The sequence below is a fragment of the Manacus candei genome, unplaced genomic scaffold, assembly GCF_025592945.1.
Source record: "Manacus candei isolate 608988 ecotype Guabito, Panama unplaced genomic scaffold, ASM2559294v1 h1tg000025l, whole genome shotgun sequence".
Lineage (NCBI taxonomy): Eukaryota > Metazoa > Chordata > Aves > Passeriformes > Pipridae > Manacus > Manacus candei.
The window spans coordinates 4,319,774-4,339,828 of NW_026138073.1; the positions used below are offsets into that span (position 1 = coordinate 4,319,774).

The window sequence follows — 20,055 nt, forward strand, 5'->3', positions numbered from 1 at the left end:
TTAGCTTTGGTCCCTTCATATGGGAAAAGCATCTTGTGTCATCTTTAATAATTCAGAGTCTTTCTGTATCCCTCATAACATGAAATACCATAGAATTTATATACAGAGAGAGGAAAAAGAAAGATACTTAACACTGGTAAGAACCCACATATTTTAAGCTTTAAAATTATATTTTCCTTTGCAGAACTGATAGGAGAATTATTCTGCCTTCTACAACACGTGAGATGGACGTGCTCTTTTGACATTAAATTTCTTCAGTCAGAACATGGTCTCCTGCATGTCATGGAAGCGTTGGTGGAGTACTGTATTTCCTATAATAAATGGTTATGCATAACAGCTTCTCCAGCACTATTTTGGTTATTTGGGGTTGTATTTAGAGCAGAATCACAGTTTGTGATACCAGACCTGGAGCTTTAGTTCAGTTCCCGCAGAACAATCATGTTGCATCAAGTCAACCTTGCTTTGCTTTTTTCTTTCACAATTTTGAATGACAAACTTCAGTAATAGGCTCCTGTAAGGCTGTCTCTGCTGTGCTGGGAAGAGACAATTATCTCAGCCATCCTCGGTGTGCGATCACCTCAGCTCATTTAGGTGTGCTCAAAAAGACAAATAATAATCATTCTTGCAGAAAGCTCTTGCAGGTTGATTTTCATGACATGACACTTAATGATCAAACCAAACTGTGATTATTTATGTCAACTCACATTTAACTGCAGTGAAGGAATAAACAGTTTTCTTTTTCCCTTGAAATTTCTGTTTTCTATCAGATGCATTTTAGCAAAGGGCTTGTGTTTTGTACAGGCATCCAGCTGAAGTTATATATGGAGGTTGACCGCTTGTAAATGGGTGTTTTTAAAGCAAAATTTGCTCAGAAATGTTCACTTCTGCTTATAAAATAATGTTTTGCAAGTTCAAACATGGTCTCTTGGCAAACTCAGTTTCCAGCCTTATTTCTTTGATAGCTGCTGCTCTGTAGGGTGGTCACAACCAGTGGAGGGGCTGAGGCCAGCCCTGTGCAGCTCAGCTGGTAAGTGGCTGGGGTTCTTCAAAAGGTAAAAACAGGGCATGAAATTTGTCATGGAAAAGGTTTTCAAGAACTATGATCTTTTTGTGACCAAATACAATAAATAATCCATCTTTTTCTTAGTCCTGTAGGTTGGAAAAATTGTAGCAATTTCTACTGGTTTTCTTTCTTTTCCAGGAGCATTTTTGCAGTTCTAGAGACAGTAAATAATTTCTTGACCAGTTTGGTTGTGAATTATTTTCTGTGTCCTGAAGATATTTTGCTCAGAAAGGCAAACCAACAAATTGTGATCAGGCAGTGATGGATCTGCTCCTCAGTGGTGCACATTCTTCTTGCTGCTGTCAGAAGCACCTCAGAGCTTTGCTTGGTGCTTTCTCTGACTGCCCTGGTAGTTCATTCACGTTCTCGCTTCTAGTTTGTTGCATCAGAAGTGTTGGAAAATAAGATGTACTCCTTTACTGTTCTGGCACATTGGTTTTAGCATCTCTTTCCACCACAGGGTCTGCTGGAGGCATCTTCCACCAGTTCTTTGGTGTGTCCTTCCTTTGGTCTATGAGGTGGGCACATGCACCCACCCTTGTGGTGCATCAGGACAGTCAAAGACATGAGTCCCTGGGTTTAACCTGCCAACCAGCCTTCTCTGGTAGTCATCTTTCTCCTCATCTGCTACTGAGATAAATTAACATAATGCTCCATTTTCTTTAGTTGAGACTTGACCCCAAATTTGGGTGGTAGCAGAAGATTATTACATCAGTTCTTTCTTCTTGATTTATCTCTGGTTAAAAGAGGTATGTCCTTTTTAGTAGTGTAGCATATAAAAATTGCATGGTATACCCTTGAGTGACTTGAGAGCTGTCTGGAGACTCTCACTCCTCTCTCTTCTTCAGAAGCAACCTGTGCCATGCAGTGGCTGCCTGGTGTATGGTATATAATCCAGCCTTGCCTGTTAGATGTAAACACTTATTTAGACCTTACCATGCTTGTGGGCTTTTCTTACAGTGCTGAAAATGAAAAACACACCATTCTTAGTCTGTGTTGGAGCAGGATCATGTTAAAACCCAAAAGCATTTCCTAGTGGTGTTGGGAAAGCTGTAGGTTTGTTTAGATCTCTGGAGGTTTTACAGGGGAGTCGACAGAAGCTTTATAATGAGCCCCTGAGCCCTTTTGTCCCCTGGCATAATTCGAAGATTTAGCAAAACAGATTGAAAGAAGTTTCCATGGACCAGCTGAAATTTATTTAAATGTAATCAGAATGTCTGAGTCTGTCCTACTCCTGCCCATGTGCTTGGGCAGCCATCGGTGTGAATGTGTCCTGTCATGATTGGAGCAGGGTCTGGTTCAGGAGTGGTTTGTCCTCCTCGGACATGAGTGGGCAAGGAGTGCTAACACGTTGCTTTCTCTTGCCCTTTCTGATTGGTGTTTTCCCTTACATATTGGAAGGGAAGGGATTTTTCCTTCTTTCTTTTGATTTGGGGTAGTTACTGAATTCAAACAGGTTCTTCCTTGAACATAAAGCACCTTACTTTCAGTTGAGCTGTTCTGTACAGAGGCATTTGCCTTACGTGTGCACGTGATGAGTTAGTGTGGAGTAGGAAAAGTGCTTGGGACACTCAGCTTGGCTTTCTATACCCCATCTCACCTGGATGAGGGTGAGAGGAGGAGCACAAAGGGAGGGAGGGATGTGCTGAGAAGCCGAGCAGGTTAATGGCATTTAAACCCTGGAACTTGTTGCTTTGCAGGTGGAATTACTTACAAAACAACTCATCGTAATATCTCCAAGGTAGCAGTTTGCATACATGCTTCGTTTGGGGGTCTTGTGCACAAATGCTGATGTTAGTTCCTGAAAATGTGTGAATCCCAGGAGTTCTGGGGTAAGGAAATGTGTGCTTGTCCTTGTTGTGGGGCTTGTGGCCCACTGTTGATGAGCACAGAGTTTGTAAAGCACTCAGGGACAGGCATCCACCAAGAGTCAGTGGACCTCGAGGGCTAACTGTGATGCACTGTTGCTGCTAAGATAATGTTTAGCCAAATAACACAGAAGGCTCTTCTCTGTAGTGCCATAGAGCATGCAAATTCAGACCAAATCCATAGCCAAAAATTTGGCCAGTAAGACTAATTCTGTGAGCAGTTGTAGCAGTTTTCCCCAAATGAAAACTGATGATGTCCAGCACATCCCAGATGCAGCCTGAATTGCTTCGAATAATAAAAGGTGCTAGTTTGGCAGTATCATGGTGTGAATGGGAACCAAAATAGTGAGTGCTCTGCTTCACCTCCTTGCCCCTACACAGTGTATATCACATTTTTGATATTGTCCATCATAGGTTGCCAAGAGTGACTCATCTGTTTCAAAGGAAAGCATCCAGATGTAACTAGAGAAATTTAATTATGGATTCTGTGTGTTCGTTCAAAAATATTTTTTTTTCTCTAAGGGAAAAAAGATGTTGAGCAAATAATACTATATTTAGAAGAGAACTAACTTACTAAAATTATAGCTGTACCAATGGATAAATAAACACAAACTAGTAGCATGAACCATTAATGAAAGATAAATCGTATGAAGGAAAATGACATATGTTTACAGTTTTGGCAGGATTTAAAACAGGGCATGTCTCCTTATATACAGCAACTGTTTTAACAGCTGCTTTTTTTTTTTTTTTTTTTTTCACCCCCTCCCCTCCCCTAAATTATTTCAGGTTTTTGAGTCATGATGCAAGAATCTGGGACTGAGACAAAAAGTAACGGTTCAGCCATTCAGAATGGAGCGAGCGGTGGCAACCATTTACTAGAGTGCAGCCTGCGGGAAGTGAGATCAAACGGCGAGACACCTTCCGTTGAAATTGGGGCTGCAGATTTAGCACATCTTCAGCAACAGCAGGTACTGTAAGATGCATTACAAGTTTCCTACCTACAGAAAAAGCATGAAGCGTTTAACCCCCCCCCACTCCCAAACCTTTGCCAGGCCGGAGGATGCTTTCAGGACTTGGCTGTGACATTCTGCACATTTTTTTGTCCATGGGGGATTGCAGTTCTTAATGTAAAGGGAAAGGTTGGACTTCTCTTCCGGGGCTGCTTTTTAGTCATTCCCTGGAAACACCCAAAGATCAGGACTTGCTTCTGTTGCCTGAATGTGTTGAGTCTGGTGGCAGTGATTGGGGGAACTGCTGTATACAAATAACTGGTTTCCAAAATATGTCACTGGGTGGAAAATTCAGTAACGTTAAGTTTTGGTTTTGTAACAGATTTTAATATAACCTAGCAACCTCTATCAACAGAACATTTTCTATTAGTGAGAAAGGCCATGGAGGTATCTGCTGTGCAGAACGTCAGAGTAAATAAATAAATACATCCCATGTCAGTGCTTGTCAACGCAGAAGAATTACAACCAAATTGTGCATTTTGCCTTCATATTTTAATTAGTGTCTTTTCTGGGAAGTGACTAAGTTCACAAGTGTAAATTAGCTGCTTAATACGTTTTGGCTTTTTCTTTTCCCTGATAAAATTCTGAAGCCCTCCGAGGAAATTTTACACCAAAGTGCTGGGCATGTATCATTAATGTGTTTGGGAACAAAGGCTGCAGCAGAACCATGGTGAATACACTCATGCCTAACCCTCACTCTCTCTAATGCAATAAGGATTCTTAAAACCTTTTAAATAAGCAATTGGCAGCTGGTTAAGACTCCCCTAAGTGTACAGTGATCTTTTTAGCAGGTTGTTGTGGAGAAGAAAAAACCTGTGCTCAAAAACAAAGCAAAGGGAAGGCTTGGAGAGGAGCGTGGCACCCCATTTGCCAACCTAAGACAGAAAGCTGCCATAATTAAACAAGTCAGAAAAATGGATGATACTAAATGCACAGACTTTGGTTGTTTCAATCATTTTCATCCTACAGGTTTTTACTTGAAGTGAGAATACCATCAGTGAGAAAATCACAGCCATGCTGAATTCATTACTGCAGTAGTCACACAAAACCACGGATAAAATTTCAATAACTGCAGGCCACAGTTGAGTAAACAGTTGCACTGAAACTTAATTCCTGTTGACTTTTCCCTCATTCTTTGCCAGGGGCACATTCTGATTCGTAGTGCAAAGACAACAGGGGTTACAGCTTTGATTAATATAGGACAGTAGAAGAGGAGTGGAACAGTAAAATGTGTTCAACACAAAGGTCTTGTCTTAAAAAGGCTTCATATCAAAATGAGTTAATTACAATGCATTTTCCATAGGAGCACTGTGGAATTTTCCAGTGCTGCTTTGTGCAGAGAGAAATGAGGAGGGGGGGTCATGCAGGCATGTGCACACTGTGGACCAGAATGGCTCAGACCTCTGGTCCTACCACCAGTTACTAACCCTGTGCCAGGGCTTCTCCGTAGCCATCCAGAGGGCTCCTGCTGCCTCAGATAACTTCGTCATCTCGTGTGTAATGGGTTGTGTCATTCAACAGCTGCCCATTTGGTCAATTAAGGAGTGGCACCCATTCATTCCTCATTTCACTGGTCCTCCAGCCCTCCCCAAACTGTGCCCGGCCAGCCCAGTGAGAGCAGAGCTGTGGCTGGGATTGCCAGGCTTGGGATTGCTTTCACTCAGCTCAGATTTTAGCTTGGGAGTTTATTTATCCTCTGCCAGTACAGTAAATGTGGTTGGGGATCTTACTTTTCTCCAACTTCTTAAAAGACCTTTATGTTCTGTGTTTGAATTCTGCTGTTAATTGGTTTTGATGACTAACTTCTCCATGGAGTTTATCTTTTATGAAGCAAGTTGATTGCAAAGTTTAAAACAGGTATTAAAAGAATAAAACAACCAACAAACCCAAACCTGATAACAATAAAAGAGTAATCAGAGCTAGCATAAAAATATCAATCTTGGTGTTTGGAAAATATTTTTAAACGCTGAAAAGAAGAAAACCCCTTGTTTTCAGACAGCTAATGCAAGCATTTACAGATACACATACAACATGGAGCATAATGTTTAGATGTTTCTCCATATACAACATATGCTCTCAGGTCACTTAACAGAATGCGTTCTACAAAACGCTTCTTCAATACAAATGAATGAGTTCTGAATTAAACAGCTATTTCTTAAGAGCATTTCATTCAAATCTTTTCATTTTGCCACCTGGCACTTGTTTTGTCTGGAAAAAAAAAAAAAAATCAGTGGTGGGTAGTTTGAGCTTTGCTGCTGTGATTAGTTGTGTATTCCCATGATGAGCGTGGCAGAACAGTGAAACCTGGACATAGAGTGGCTTGTGAAAGCGTCTGTGCTGAATTTCAGGTCACATTCTTTGTGAAATTTATGCATTTATAAGGACTAATAGCTTTGTTAGTATGACAGGAAAACAGAAATGGTTCAGGTTTTTTGAGGAAGTTTTTATGGGTCTGCAAACTTGTAAATATTTTACCTTGGAAAAATATGGAGCACCACAGATGTTCATATGTTTGCAGGAGCAGTGTACGGTGTGATCACTCTTGTTATAAGTGCAGGGAGGACTTGCAGGACAAGTTTTACGTTTCCCATGTCGTGTTAGGGTGATTCTGCCATGCAAGGAGACAGAGTGATGTGAAGCTCAATTATTTTAGCATTAGCAATTTCATAACATGTACTGTTAAGATGGGATTAGCAAATGTGGGGATGAGTTCTGCTATGTATAACAAAGCCAAATAGCTCCAACTGATGTTTATATTTGTAATGGTGAAATAAGAGAGCCAAAGCAATACAAGTGACTCTTCAGGGACAGTACATCTGTGAAAGAATTGGGTAAAAATGCAAATACATAGAGGAGAAGCCGCCCCCAGAACCCAACTATAAGGGAAGGAAAACCTTTTCCCTCAGTGCTTTGGCACCTGCTGAGAGTGGGAGAGGTGGCCTTCCCACTGCTCCTCCCTCCACAGGTGCTGGAGGTTGGCATCTCATGGGAATGACTGTCAGGATGAGGTAGAATGGGTAGAGTTTTGGTGACCTGCTTATAAAGCCTCGAATCAGCGTGAAGGTTGCCTGGGTCTTTGGACTTCCTAAAGAGATTGGAGTGGGCATTTGGCATGGGATAAAGCAGCAGGGCTCAGGAGATTCCTCCCAAGGTGCCCACAGAGACAGAACCAAGGGATGGGGCAGAAAACCTGGGAACAGGGTACCAGGCAGTCTGGCAACGTCTGTTGGCTCTGAGGCATCATCAGAAACATCTGGGAGGTGCAAAATGAGTGTTGAAGTGATCCACAAGCAGAAGGTCAAGCTGGGCAAGGGAAGCTTGGGCAGAAGGTATGTAATGATGGGGTGAGTGTTGCCTACCAAGCGGTAATAAATAAAGACTCATGGGGACAAACTGCCTTTTAATGTACATGATCACAGCTGTAGTTGCTTCAGTGGTTTCTGACGTCTGCTCAAATAGAAGGTTTGATGCCTCAGCCAGTTCTTTTTTTTTCTTTACTTTTTTTTTTTAAGCTTATAAAATAAATATTATTTATTGCGTTTTATTTTTATCCTCAGGACTATTCATTAAAGTGTTCTTCACGTTATTAGCAGCGAAACAAGACTATGAATTGAACAAAGAGAATGATTACAAAGTTGAATCCTGATATATAGCAGCAAGACACCAAGCGCTGTGTTGCATGGTGGCAGAAATACAAACCTCTCCACATCAATAGCAAGATCCACTTTGATACCGTAACTTCAAGTACTGCCCCATGAGTATAAAACTCAGTATCTTTGCCTAATCCAGAATGCTTTTGAACTTTGAGGAGGTATGACTTTAATAGTAATTTGTTGACAGATTAGCTGCAGAGATTGCAAAGGGTTTATTTTGCAGAACTGGCAGGCTCGTATCAGTGTTCTCTTAAGGAAAAAAAACACACACTGCTGTTTTGCAATTGCTTGCATTTATTGACAACCTGCGCTGAGCAGGCAGAATTGGAATGTTTGGGTAATGTAAACCTATAGCTTGTCTGATGGAGCCTAGTGTACTTTTAGGTAGTGCATAGATTGCTTGATAAAAAGGGGTTACAAGGTGACTGTGTTTATGACAAACTGGAGTAGCAACACAAACGCAACTGGTACATGGAGAAAGAAGGAGGAGGTTTATATAAAGAATTGTGGGGAAGTTTCTTTTCTTCACTTTGTCTTCGAGCTTAACTATACTGTAATTATGAAGTGTCACTTCAAGCTTTCTGAAGAATTTAGATAAATACAAGTTTTACCGTGTGTCCACAAAGTGAGGAAAGAAGGGGGTTTTCCTTGAAAAAAATTGATGGCATTATATCCTGTTTTTTACTTCTATTCCAGTAAATGTATACAAATGAAAAATGTAGTTTTGTTCACATAAAAAGGAATGTTTGATGGACAAAAGAAATTTTAACTAGAATCTGGTGTCTGTGCCCAAGTCAGTGACCGAAGTTGGGGTATTTGTGGTATCAGTGTGAAGATGCCACTGTTGGGCCCTTTAGCAGTAGCTGTTTCATGAAGTGTTGAGATGTGAAGTGTTAGATTGAGGGAAGTGAACTCCAGAGGGACCATGTGGGTTCTTCAGATTGTGTTAATGTTCAAAGGCAAGGGGAATGTACAAGAAATAGGGGATTCAGTGTATTGTTGAGAGGTTGCTTTAATTGGGCAGATCAAAAAGAAGATTTGACCAGAAAGAAATATGAATATATCACAATATAAATGAAAGTAATGCCTTTTTTTTTTTTTTTTTTTTTACATTGGTGAGTTTCATCTTATTTTGAAAACGTGTGAGGAAAGGTTACAAACTGCATCAGGAGTTTTACAGTCCCATTGATCATGATGTGGACTTACCTCTGTAGAGCAAAACTGCTAAATTAGATCCAAGATAAAGTCTTTGTTTCATATTGACATAACTGGGTTAGACCAAAATTGTTTGTTAGACTTTGAGGGAGCGTCTGTGTTGAGTCATTTTGTCGGAAGAGACATAAAGCCTAATTATTAAACTGCTGTTGCTATTGAAGGAGCCATTTTAAAGTATAGATTAAACTCCATGCAGGGTACTGGATTGTGTCTGATTTTGTATTGTAGTACTCTGATAATTGAAGATTACAACATGGTGAAAAGATAACTGCATTTGTAGAGCTTGTGCTGGTTCATCAGAGAATGTGAAAAACAACTTTATGCTCTTGGTAACTTTTGTGTTTTTATCGTTCAGACTTTTCCCCCAAGTTCTGCCATCTCCCAGCATTGAACGGAAGGTGACATGATGTCTTTTTAGTCATTCAAATCTAATAACTTTTAATCTGAAGGTTAAGTAGTGAGATATAAACTAAAGACGATAATATCAATTTTATGTTCACTGAAGGGCACAATATACCTCTTTCTAGTAGAGGGAAAATTGTGCGTAAAATGTCTTTTGCTTTTCAATGGAAAAGCTGAGGCTCTGAGAGCTTAGGAATGAAGCAGCGCTGGAAAAAATTAAATAAGTTTTAACATAGCCTGGCTACCTTGCCTAGATTTTAGAATCAATGATTTTTTTCCTTAATAATTCAATTTTTAGATCTCTTGTCAATGAACCATGCTGAGAACATTCACACAGCATTCTCTATCCTCCCTGTTACTAATGTCTTTGTTATAACTACTTATTGACATCAACAAGCCTTAAATTTTCTCTAACTGTTGAAGGGTAAGGGGAAACTACTACTTAGTTGCACTTACTGAGATTGTTGTTTTCTCTTTGTCTTGGTTTTGTTTTATTTTGCTTCTGAAGTCTTTGATAAATAACTGCATAAACCTGAGTCCTCAGAGCACCTTGACATTGGCACCCAGAGCTCTGCAGTTGTGTGTGCAGGTACAAGCATGGACATGCAGAAGCTGGGTCATTAGATGTGGAACCACCTGGATTATGTGCACATCCAAATCCAGAAGTCCTCTCTAGACTGTGGATGCCTATTTCTGTATTTATTTACTTATTTATTTTTACAATAGCTGCTTTTACTTCTCCAGGTAAATTAAGATCATGCAGCAGTCGTTTAGGTTTCTGTGGGCTCTTTGAAGAGATGGAGCTTCTGAAATATGTTTGCTGGGTTGTTTTTTAGCCTTGCATCTCCTGTGAAAATTCAGCAGTGGTATGTTTGTTCCCAGCTGTTTTCGTAGGTGTGTACCTTCCCCTTATATTTGCCTATGCTTACTCATAAGCAATAAAGTTACACATTCAGGAGTGCTGTTTAGGGAAAGTCCGCAAAAGAATGCTTTAAAGCTGTTACCCAGCACGTGTATACACTGGGCAAGGCATTCAGTAAGCATCAGATATGAATTAAAAGTCTATTTCAAGTGATTGATGTTATTAAAATTATTAGAGACTGTTCCTCCTCCAGTTATCTTCGTACTTTAAGGGTTGTCTAATAAGTGGTGCAGCCACTTATTTTTAGCAAATATACATATATATATATATATATATATATATAACTTAAAATGGTAGTATGCCTATGAAGGTGTAAAGCAGCCTTTAATTCACATGGAACTGTTCCTTATTGTGGCTTTTAGCACTGCAAGATGCTTAAGCATGTGCCTAAATGTAAGTGCGTGACTAGTCTGATTAAGGTCACTGGTACGTCTCATGCCTGTAAAATTAGGAATGTGCTTAAGTACCTTGCTGAATTAAGGCTTAAGTAATTTCACACTAATAAGAAGTTGCATGGGTTGCTGATATTTTAGAAGTAGTTTAACTTTATTTGGAGGCGCACTGCATGTAGGGAGATTGTTTGGCAGTGTCTTAGGACCAGCAGTGAAATTGCAGAGGTTTTCAGTATTGCAGCCCTTGATTTCAGTGGAGTTTTGTCTGACTTTAAAATATTTAAATAAGAGCAGAATCGAATGCAGTGGTTTCCTGCATTATGTTCCTTCTCCCATGGAGCTCCAGTGGGTATCCCAGCAAGTGAGAAGAATATTAACAGTACTTTGTAATTTATAACAGTAATGTTGTAAATAAAGATTGGGATATGAAGTAAAAATGCAGAAATCACGAAGACTCTTCGTGAGTTTATTTAACTGTATAGCACCCCATTAATTAAAAAAAATTAACAGAAGGTATTTTTTGAAGGCTTAGTGTAAACAGTGACATTATATAATGACAGTTTTTTAGGACAGTGTTGCTTGTTTCATAGCTGCATTCTGTATTTTGTTAGCTGTGCTCCCTACATTTCCAAAACATAAACTGTATTTGCAACCTGTTTTAAATAGTGCAAATATCTCTATTTTTTTTCCCTATAAAATCTGTAGATTGTGTCTGTGGAGTGTATAGTCTCAAACATCCCTGAAGCCTGGGGCAAGTGCCAGCTTTATTACAAGTTAGGCTTTTCAATTTATTTTTAATCACATTTCTTCTTTTTCTTTTAGGGGTTTTTCTTTCTTTTTTTTTTTTTCTTCTTGGCTACTGAAAGTAGGGCTGGTAAAGTGAAGGTTGGGGAGAGTTGGGCTATTTAATCTCTCTGACAATGTGTTTTAAAACTCATCAATGCAGTTCTCCCCTTTGCCCCCAGCTCTCACGGTGTGTTCCCAGGCAAACCAAGGAGAAGGATGCAAGAAATGGATATAATTCCTTGTGTTCTATATGCTGACCTAATCCTGATCCCCATTTAATGACCCCAGGATTGAGGACTGGGATGGTTACAGACAGAAACATCGCTGGGCATGTGGCTGCATGCCTGGAGATGGGTCCTTTTTGCTTGGTAGAGCACTGGAGTCCCAAGTTTGGGTCACCTCTTCTGATTAAGCTTCAAGGCTGAACTAATTCTTATATGCATGTTTGGGGCCTTCTTACCTTATTTAATAAAACAAGCAAGTTTTTGAAAGGATTTTTTTCTTTTCTAGCAAGAGGCATCATTATCAAGGGGCACAACACAAATGTTTCAAATTTGGAGATGCAGAGCAAGGTCACAGTTTGCCTCCAGAATCTGAAGTAATCAGGATTTTATTTCAGATAAAACCTCTGGGGCCGATACTTAAAAAACACAACTTTTAACTGGCATTACGCAATTTGCTATGGGTCGCTTAGCCAAATATTTGTGTATGGGTCTTTTTTTTTCCCTTTTTTTTTTTTTTCCAGAAAGACTTTCCAAAGTTCAGGTGAGATTTCAGGCTTTGACAAACTCTACCTGGAAATTAAGTGCAGGAAGAGGGCGGGAGGGGGGGATCTTGTCTGTTTGAGTTAAGAGTGATCACAAGCTAAAGGAATGTGGTTGCTGTTGACGTGCTCAAATCGAGTTTTCCTTAAATTTTCCTTGTTATTATCACCGATACTGAAAAACCTCTGCCAGGAAAGAACTGCAACACTAGTGTAATGTTGTAAGACTACTGTCTGACATTCTTTCCTTTTTTCCTCCTTTTTCCAGTAATTGGTGAGATACTTGCTGAAATAGGGGTAGGGTCCCTAGCTGTTTCCAAGGGCTGTGTGGGCAGAGGGTGGATCTTCCCTAGAACCTTCTGGCATCCTTAATCAGCAGCAGACCCACAACTTGGGAGGGATTGGCTGCTCTCTCACAGATGAAGCTCGAGTATTTGTGTTTTTAAACCATCATCTTTTTGTATTTCTATTTCCACATAATTAAGTGATTCACTGAAGGAGAAAGGTCAGACAGGCACAGGGAAGGAGAATGGAACTTGTTATGAAGTAGTGGGGCCCAGGATCTTGCAGGAAAAATTAGAAATAGGAGGGGGTATAGTTTTCCTCATGGATGTGAAAGCATTTGGAGAGCTCAGATCTTCGCAGTCCGGTTTCAGCAGTCTCCAGGAGAATTCTTCTGGCCTCTCTTTAAATGAGAAACTTGATCTAAAGATGAGCTCACCTAGGAAAAGCTCTGGCTTTTGGCTGTAGTTTATCTTGCTTTGGGATGGAGCACCTCTCCTACAAGGAAAGGCTAAAGATAATTGGGATTGTTCCACTTGGAGAAGAGGCACCTTCGGGGTGAGCTAATTACAGCCTCTGAATACCTGAAGGGATCTAACAAGGAAGATGGAGACAGACTTTCTGCAAGGGCCTGGAGTGACAGGACGTGGGAATGACTTCAAACTTGGCAGTAGGTTTAGAGTGGATATTAGGAAGAAATTCTTTACTCTGAGGGTGGTGAGGCCCTGGCACAGGTTTCCCAGAGAAGCTGTGGATACCCCATCCCTGGAAATGTTCAAAGCCAGGCTGGACGGGCTCTGAGTAAACTTTTCTAGAGGAAGGTGTCCCTTCCCATGGCAGGGGGATTGGACTAGATGAGCTTTAAAGTCCCTCCAACCGAAAGCATTCTATGATTCTGCATTGTATTGCATTGCATATCGCTCCTTTACTATGTCATCCCTCTTCTTCAGACTCGAGGAAGGATGGACAAGTGCGTATGGAAAGCAACTCTTCCGGATTTTGTTGCAAAGTCTACAATATTTTTGATGAAGAGGCTACTTAAGGCACTGCTCTGTCTGTCATTATTTTATCCTCAGTTGCAGACTAAGCACAGTATTTTTATTTGGTAGGTTGTGTGCTGTGGTGCAGGAAAGAATTCCCACTGGGAATGTGCACTGCACTTGGCATGTACATGCAGAGCAGGTCAGCGTGGATGAAGGCATCCAACGTGCTGAGTGTGCAGGTGTGGGAGCTCCGTGTTTGTGGCAGGGATGCTCTGTGGCTGGAAGAAACCATACAGTCTGTCTCCCGGAAAAGCTGGCTGTGGCATTCACTTGTAGCTGCAGGTGAAGTGCTTTCTGTAAGGTCAGAGGGAGGGTTTGTTACAGATAAACCTCCCCAGTGCTGCATTTTTGTGTCTGTTCATATATTGAGTGTTGTTCTCTCTGAATAGCTCTGCCGGTTTCTTCCCAGCCACCATCCCAGACATGGTACTCAGGTAGCAGAAACACTTGTTTTTTTCAGGGAAAACAGTCTTATTTCCTTGCCTTCCCATAGCTGTAGTGCTATATTACAGATCTGAAAGAAAACCCTCCAAGTCAATAAACAACAAAAAGCAGACTTATCTTTTATAGTGTTCTTGAAACAAATGTAAGGTTATAACACTAAAGCAGGTTTTATTAAATCTAGGTGTGAATCCATATTGAAGAAATAATCCACTGCTTCTTTTCTGCTTCTTGTCTTTTTAATTAGTGCTGGCAATGGGATTGTTAGCTTTTAAGATACAGTAAATATGAGCCTATTAATATTATTGAATATAATACTCAACAAGGTACAGGGAATGCTGGTAACCGTAGCTGTTTTATAGAGGAGCTAAAAGTGGGCTCTCTTCTCTTTGTCAAGTCTTCCTTATGACTGCTGAGGCAAAGTCCATAATGGCAGCCATTCTCCCAGTTCCTGGAACAGCCATCCCATTGGATGGTGTGGGACCCTTGTCCCTTAGTCCAGTCTGCCAGGATGCGTTTGAGCCCCTTTCCACAACACAGTGAGTGTCTGGAGTTTAAAATAGTTCTGACTCCTTCTTTATCTTGAGAAATGATTCACCAGTTCCTCTGATAAATGCTTTTTGAAGTGTTTTACTCTTGGTTTCAGTCTCTTAACTTGGGCAAGGACTGGATTATAAGGGTTTAGCAGTGATTAGCTCTGTTTACAGTATTTTTTCTTGCTCTGAAAGGTACGGTGTTTGCTTTGCTGAGGGGTTTTATTTTGCAGAGTTTCTGTTGACCACCTGCTTTTTTTCCTAATTGGTTACAAGGACAATTGCTAGGCATAATAAATAAAAGATATGGTCTTCCAAGGCTGTGTCATAGGGACTGTACGTCAAAGATTCATAAACTGAGAGCAAAAATATGTGCCTTTCCCTGGGGGCAGGGAAGCACGTGCCGTGTTCATGTTTGGGGATCCTTCCAAGGTCACTGAGAGCCTGCAGTAGTAACTTCTCTAGTGCTGGCTGATGACCTGGCTGGGCTGCAGCCACACTCAGAACAGGGCAGCCCACCAGCTCAGGTTTGCTGTGAACTCCTCTTAGACTTAACCTGAATTCTGTTCCCGTGTCTGTACCCTCCATCTTCTCAGAACTGAAGCAGTCTTAGCTCTGTCCTTGTCCATCCTGTTTTTCAGACCTGTGGTCAATCTGGTCACTGTCTTCTGGACTGTCTCCAGTCGTCTTGAATTGCAATGCTCCAGTGATTTGATCCTCCAACTGAAGTCTTGCTGTAGCAAGTGGAGACAATGAATTTCCCATGTATAACTTGCAGGCAGTGCTCCTGTTTGTGTATCTGACTGTGGTACTTGGCATTTTTGCAACAGCATGACCCTGTTGACTCATATTCAACTTGTGATCCACTGTAATCCTTAGGCTTTCTTTTCCCCCCCTAAGAAGTGCTGTGTAATCAGTTGTCTTCCTTGCTGTATTTAGAAAGTTTGGATATTCCAGCTGAATTGTAGCATCTTATAATTTATCCCTAATGAATGGCATCCCATTTTTACAGACAATTTTTTGCACTTTCTCCTCCATCTTTTCAGTCTCTCCCAATGTAGTATCATCCACAGATTTTCTGAGTTGTCTGTTAATTCATCTTGTGTTGTTCTTAAAATAAGATTGACTTCTTCAACACGTTTGCTGTCTGATTCCATCTGAGAGTGACCCATGATAGACACCAAAAAACAGTAATTTTGTTCAGATTGTATTTTCCTAGCTTGTTTCTTACAGTGTCCTTTGAAATACTGCCAGAGTCTTTACAGTCAAAATACAGGTCCTGTTTTCCCTCTTTCAAAGACCTACCAATGGGTGGATGTTTTTCCTTTGATTTTAAAAGATCACTTGCGTCTTGGACTGACCTGCACTTGGAGTTCAGAACAGTTCAAAACCCATGTTGCCTTTGCTGGGCAGGACAGAGCAGCAGGAAGAGCAGCCAGCAAGCACCTGGCTTGTTCCAGCTTCTTCACAGCTATTGCACCAAGTACCCAAGCTAAGGAAAAATGAGATTGTTGGAATCTTACTGGCTACATAGCTCACCACAGCCAGACCTCAAACAGCTATAGGTAGAATGTGTTCACAGGGACAAAGTAGCACTTGCAAAAATCCAAAATTCCAGGTCTCAGTTAACTGATTTTCCTAGTGGAAGCTCAAACTGGGTTTGCATAAAAAGAACATCCTAGGATGGATGTGCCCTCACAGGGACCCGTCCTTATTCCCTGTGTATCCCATTTCATATATTGGTTCTTCCTGAAGCACAGTCTTAGCCCAAGAAAGTCTCTTTGCTGTTGTTTTCAGGCCACAGTCTTGTCTTGGAAGCCATTATCTTTACCACACATTGTATCCCTCTGTGTCCAGTCTTGTATCAGATTGCCCTTGGAACAAAAGGTGAGCAAATGATTGTGTCTTCCCATTTAATTGCATATGTCAATGATAAATCTTTTGAGAAGACTCAGACCACATGTTTCTGAGTAGGCCGCATCTCAGTCTGTGTCCTGATCCCTGTCCTTCATCAGTCTTTCAAATCTGAAGGAGAAAACAGAAGGTTCAAAGGGAGACATGGGGTGGGGGTGTGAGTGTAAAATCTCATTTTGTGTTTAGTGCACAGAGTCCATCCAGAACCCCCCAATAACTGCCTTAGCTGCGCCTCTGTCATTTGGAGGCCTCTGCTCCTGCCTTTGCCAAGTCTCTGTCGTCCACAAGACAAGACATCTGCAGTACATTTGTTTAAAGCAGGGAGATGACAGGCATTGAAACAGATGTTGGAAAACAGAGCAGCAAAAGGCCTGTGCTAAGTGAATCGCCCATAGGGCCTGAGCTGTTTGATGGCTGATTACAGTGTGAGCCAACTGTTCGCTCAGAGCAGGCTGAACCCGGGAGATCCCTCTGGTAAGAGATGTACTTTGCCAACATGTGGTGCTCCCTTTGTCACCATACCTTTTCAGATGTACCTGGGGAAAACACAGGGAACAGGATTATCATTTAAAACCCTTTAGATGAATAACACTCTTGCTTATCCAGGCTGAATTGATTCCTAGTTACGAGTTGAACCATTGGAAAGCATCAAGAGCGTGCCTCGGCATCCAACCGCCAGTATCACTCATTAGTTTGAATGAAAAGCCTGTATGCAGGCTTTATCAAAGCTACAGAGAGTTTTATCGTGATCAACATAAAACAATATTCTCTCTGAAACCTCTGCACCATATTGCCATATAAAAAGCAGCTAATGTCTAGTGATCCTTGGTATATGAAGCAATTCAGGTTTATCACAAGCTGACATATTATGCTTTGACAGCAAAGAATCCCTTTCGTACCTGATCTCATGTTTCCTAAGACCAGCTTTTCACCTCCTCTCATCTTGTCTTTAGGAGCTGATCCCCCTGTGCTGGGGAGATACAGCTCTTGTTAAATGAACTCGTGAAACCTGGGAGTATTTACCTGTTCATCATCTTGGGAGAGACATGAACTTGCTGAGTAAGGAAGCCGGGCTGAGACTCAGTTTGTTCAGTCCTGTGGACAGGAGCTGGATGGAAAACTAGCCCCTAGCAGAAAAAAAGTACCCTTTCATGTTCTCATATGTTCAATAGGCATCCAGCAGTGAATGCCAAGGACACAAGGGCTGCCCCAGGGTTAAGACAAGGTCAGGCCATACACTTGGTGCTTTCCCAGAGCTGGAGGTGCTCCTGTGCCTGGGCTGGCACTGAAGAAGTGATCAGCAGCTTGCTCTTCACACTCACATGGGATTGTTGATACTCCATATGCATCCAGAGGTTGCACCGTCCACTGCTGCCTTACCTAAGGGAATGGAGGATGGGGCTCTCCAGCCTGTTGGAGCTGCCTGTGGATGTGCTATCTGCTAATGAAAGAGTGTTCAGCACAATCACATTTCCATCTTATCCTGGTGGAAGGAAGGAAGGGATATGTGCATCTTCTTCTATTTTGTTTTTCTCCATCTGATTTTTTTTCTTGGCAATGTTGTGGACAGGCAGTAGGTGACAGCCTTGGAAATCATTACTGGTTTGCCCTGGTCTTTACGGGGACTTGAACAGTTTACCAAAAGCATTTTTGAAAGGACTGGCTCCCATATGTCTGAGTGAAAAACACTGGACTGTGCTTGAACCTCCTTATATCATTATTGTTTATCCAAAAAGGATGAAAGGAAGAAAGATCCAGGACACCTGGAGGGATGAAGGGAAGGAGAGCTCCTGTGTGCCTGCCCTGCAGATTCCTTACCTGAGGAACGCAGATGTACTGCAAATTTTGCTGCCCAACCAGAAAAACCAAGGGGTTTCCCTTCTACCCCCAAAGCTGCTGCGATCTGCAGAGGCAGGGAGCTGCACTGAGGGATTTTACTTTCAGGAAATCTTACTGATCCCATAGTTTTGCAGGTGGCAGCCAGGGCACTGCCAGTCCCTGCACAGTGTATCCCATCCCTCTCCAGAGGAGCTTTGGTCCTTAGGTCTCTGTACTCTCATCATCTTGAACAATATAAATATTGTGCAAATCTGCTAAGGCTTTGAGCTGAATGTGGAGTTAAAGGGAAGCTAGGTGCATGAGTATGCTTTTAGTCCTCTAAAATGGATGTTCCGCTGAATAATGAGGAATTTATTAAGTGTAAAAGATTTTTTATTTATTTAGAAATGTATTGTTCCCAGGCTTGTTCTTACTCTTCCCAAAACTGGCTTTTGTGACTTGGCAGTGCTGGGTTAAGAGCTGGACTTGGTGCTCCTGGAGGTCTTTTCTAACATAAATGATTCTGTGATTCCAGCTTGTTGTGCAGTGCTGGCTTTCGGCTCAGCCAGTTTTGACTCTGCTTGGATTTCCCCAGAACCTGTTTGGGTTTTTGCAGAGGCACATCTGGGCAGCTGGTGTGTGAGACCTGAGTCAGTTGTGCCCTTGCCTCGAGGTGGCCCAGGGGATTCCCCACTGGAGCAGGGCCAGGACAAAGATCTTATGCACATCTTTGGTGCCCACCTTCTCCAGGTGCCCACTACCCCTCAGGGCTTCAAACACCTTTCTCCTTGCTCCCTAAACTGCCGTAACTTAGGCAACGTTTGTGGATTAGGACACTTACAGTGGTGCTAGGTGAAGCCATCTGAAGGCAGAGGGAAGTAGGAGGTGTCCCTGCAGGGGGCTTGGAACTAAATGATCTTTAGGATCCCTTGCCACCCAAACCATTCTAGGATTCTGTGATATGATTACCTGAAGGTTAAAGGGATTGATCCCTTAAAGTGCATATTATGCTCACCTCTTCCTTCAGGTGAGCAAAGGGAGAAATGTTTCAAAGTCTCTAACATATGAGATGTTCATGGAGATGAGTTTTCTGACCAGGTACAAGCAGATGCAGTTGAAATAGGTCAGCACTGTTACTTGTGTGAAAAGTGTTTATTCAGGGCCTTAAGAAGAAAAATGTGATGAGATCGTTATGCCAGAAAATATTAATAAATAATTGATCGATAGTGGAAAAGGCTCTTTCTGTAAATAAACTCCAGTGTAATTAATAGCTCTGTGTTCAGTAGTGTGCATGCAAAAGAAGCCAGGGATGCAATTAATGTGCCGGGGCCCTGAAGGACATCTGCAGATAAGGGTTAAACAGTCTGTTGAAGCTGAACTCATGAACCTGGTTAAACTGCTGGACTTGTTTGTTTCAATAAAACTTTTGTCTCTGCTGTGTACGTATTTTATAGCGTTCTATAAGAAACACTTTAAGTCATATTTTTAATATAATGTTGGTAGCAAAGTATGAAGGACAGAGGAGGTAACAGAGAAGGCAACTTGCTAATGCAAAAGCAGTGTACTGAAAGTCACTTTTATTTCTTATTTATAATCTACATGCACACTCTGGATAATAGATGACAACGCTCATTCAGTACTTTAACTTCAAAGCAGAGAGAAGGCATGGATGACAGAGCTGGGAGCTGGAACACAAAGGTACTAACAACAAGAGGAAAAATGCCTGTTTACTGGATTGCATTTGTTAGCACGCTGTCTTCAGATATTGTTCCCCCAGGAATAGTGAGAATATGTGCTGCACGAACAATGATTTAACATCTGAAAATGGTACTTAAAGAGTTTTCTGTCTGGTAGTAATGTGATGAAGGCTTCTGAATGGAACCTGGGGACTTCATTTCTTCTATTTATCTATATGTCTCTCTGGTTTTAGTCAGCGGTAATTGCATATTT

The 20,055-nt window shown here is 41.5% G+C and overlaps 1 protein-coding gene across 19 annotated transcripts in view; it reads left to right on the plus strand.

Moving 5' to 3' along the window:
* FOXP1 (forkhead box P1) overlaps positions 1 to 20,055 on the plus strand; it is a 380,386-nt gene that overhangs the window by 211,591 nt on the left and 148,740 nt on the right. For all 19 annotated transcript variants that reach the window (XM_051788661.1, XM_051788668.1, XM_051788662.1 and 16 more), the window contains one exon: positions 3,718 to 3,899. In XM_051788661.1, the coding sequence (XP_051644621.1) occupies positions 3,729 to 3,899 (171 nt within the window). In that variant the 5' untranslated portion in view covers positions 3,718 to 3,728. The remainder of the gene's footprint in view (positions 1 to 3,717; positions 3,900 to 20,055) is intronic.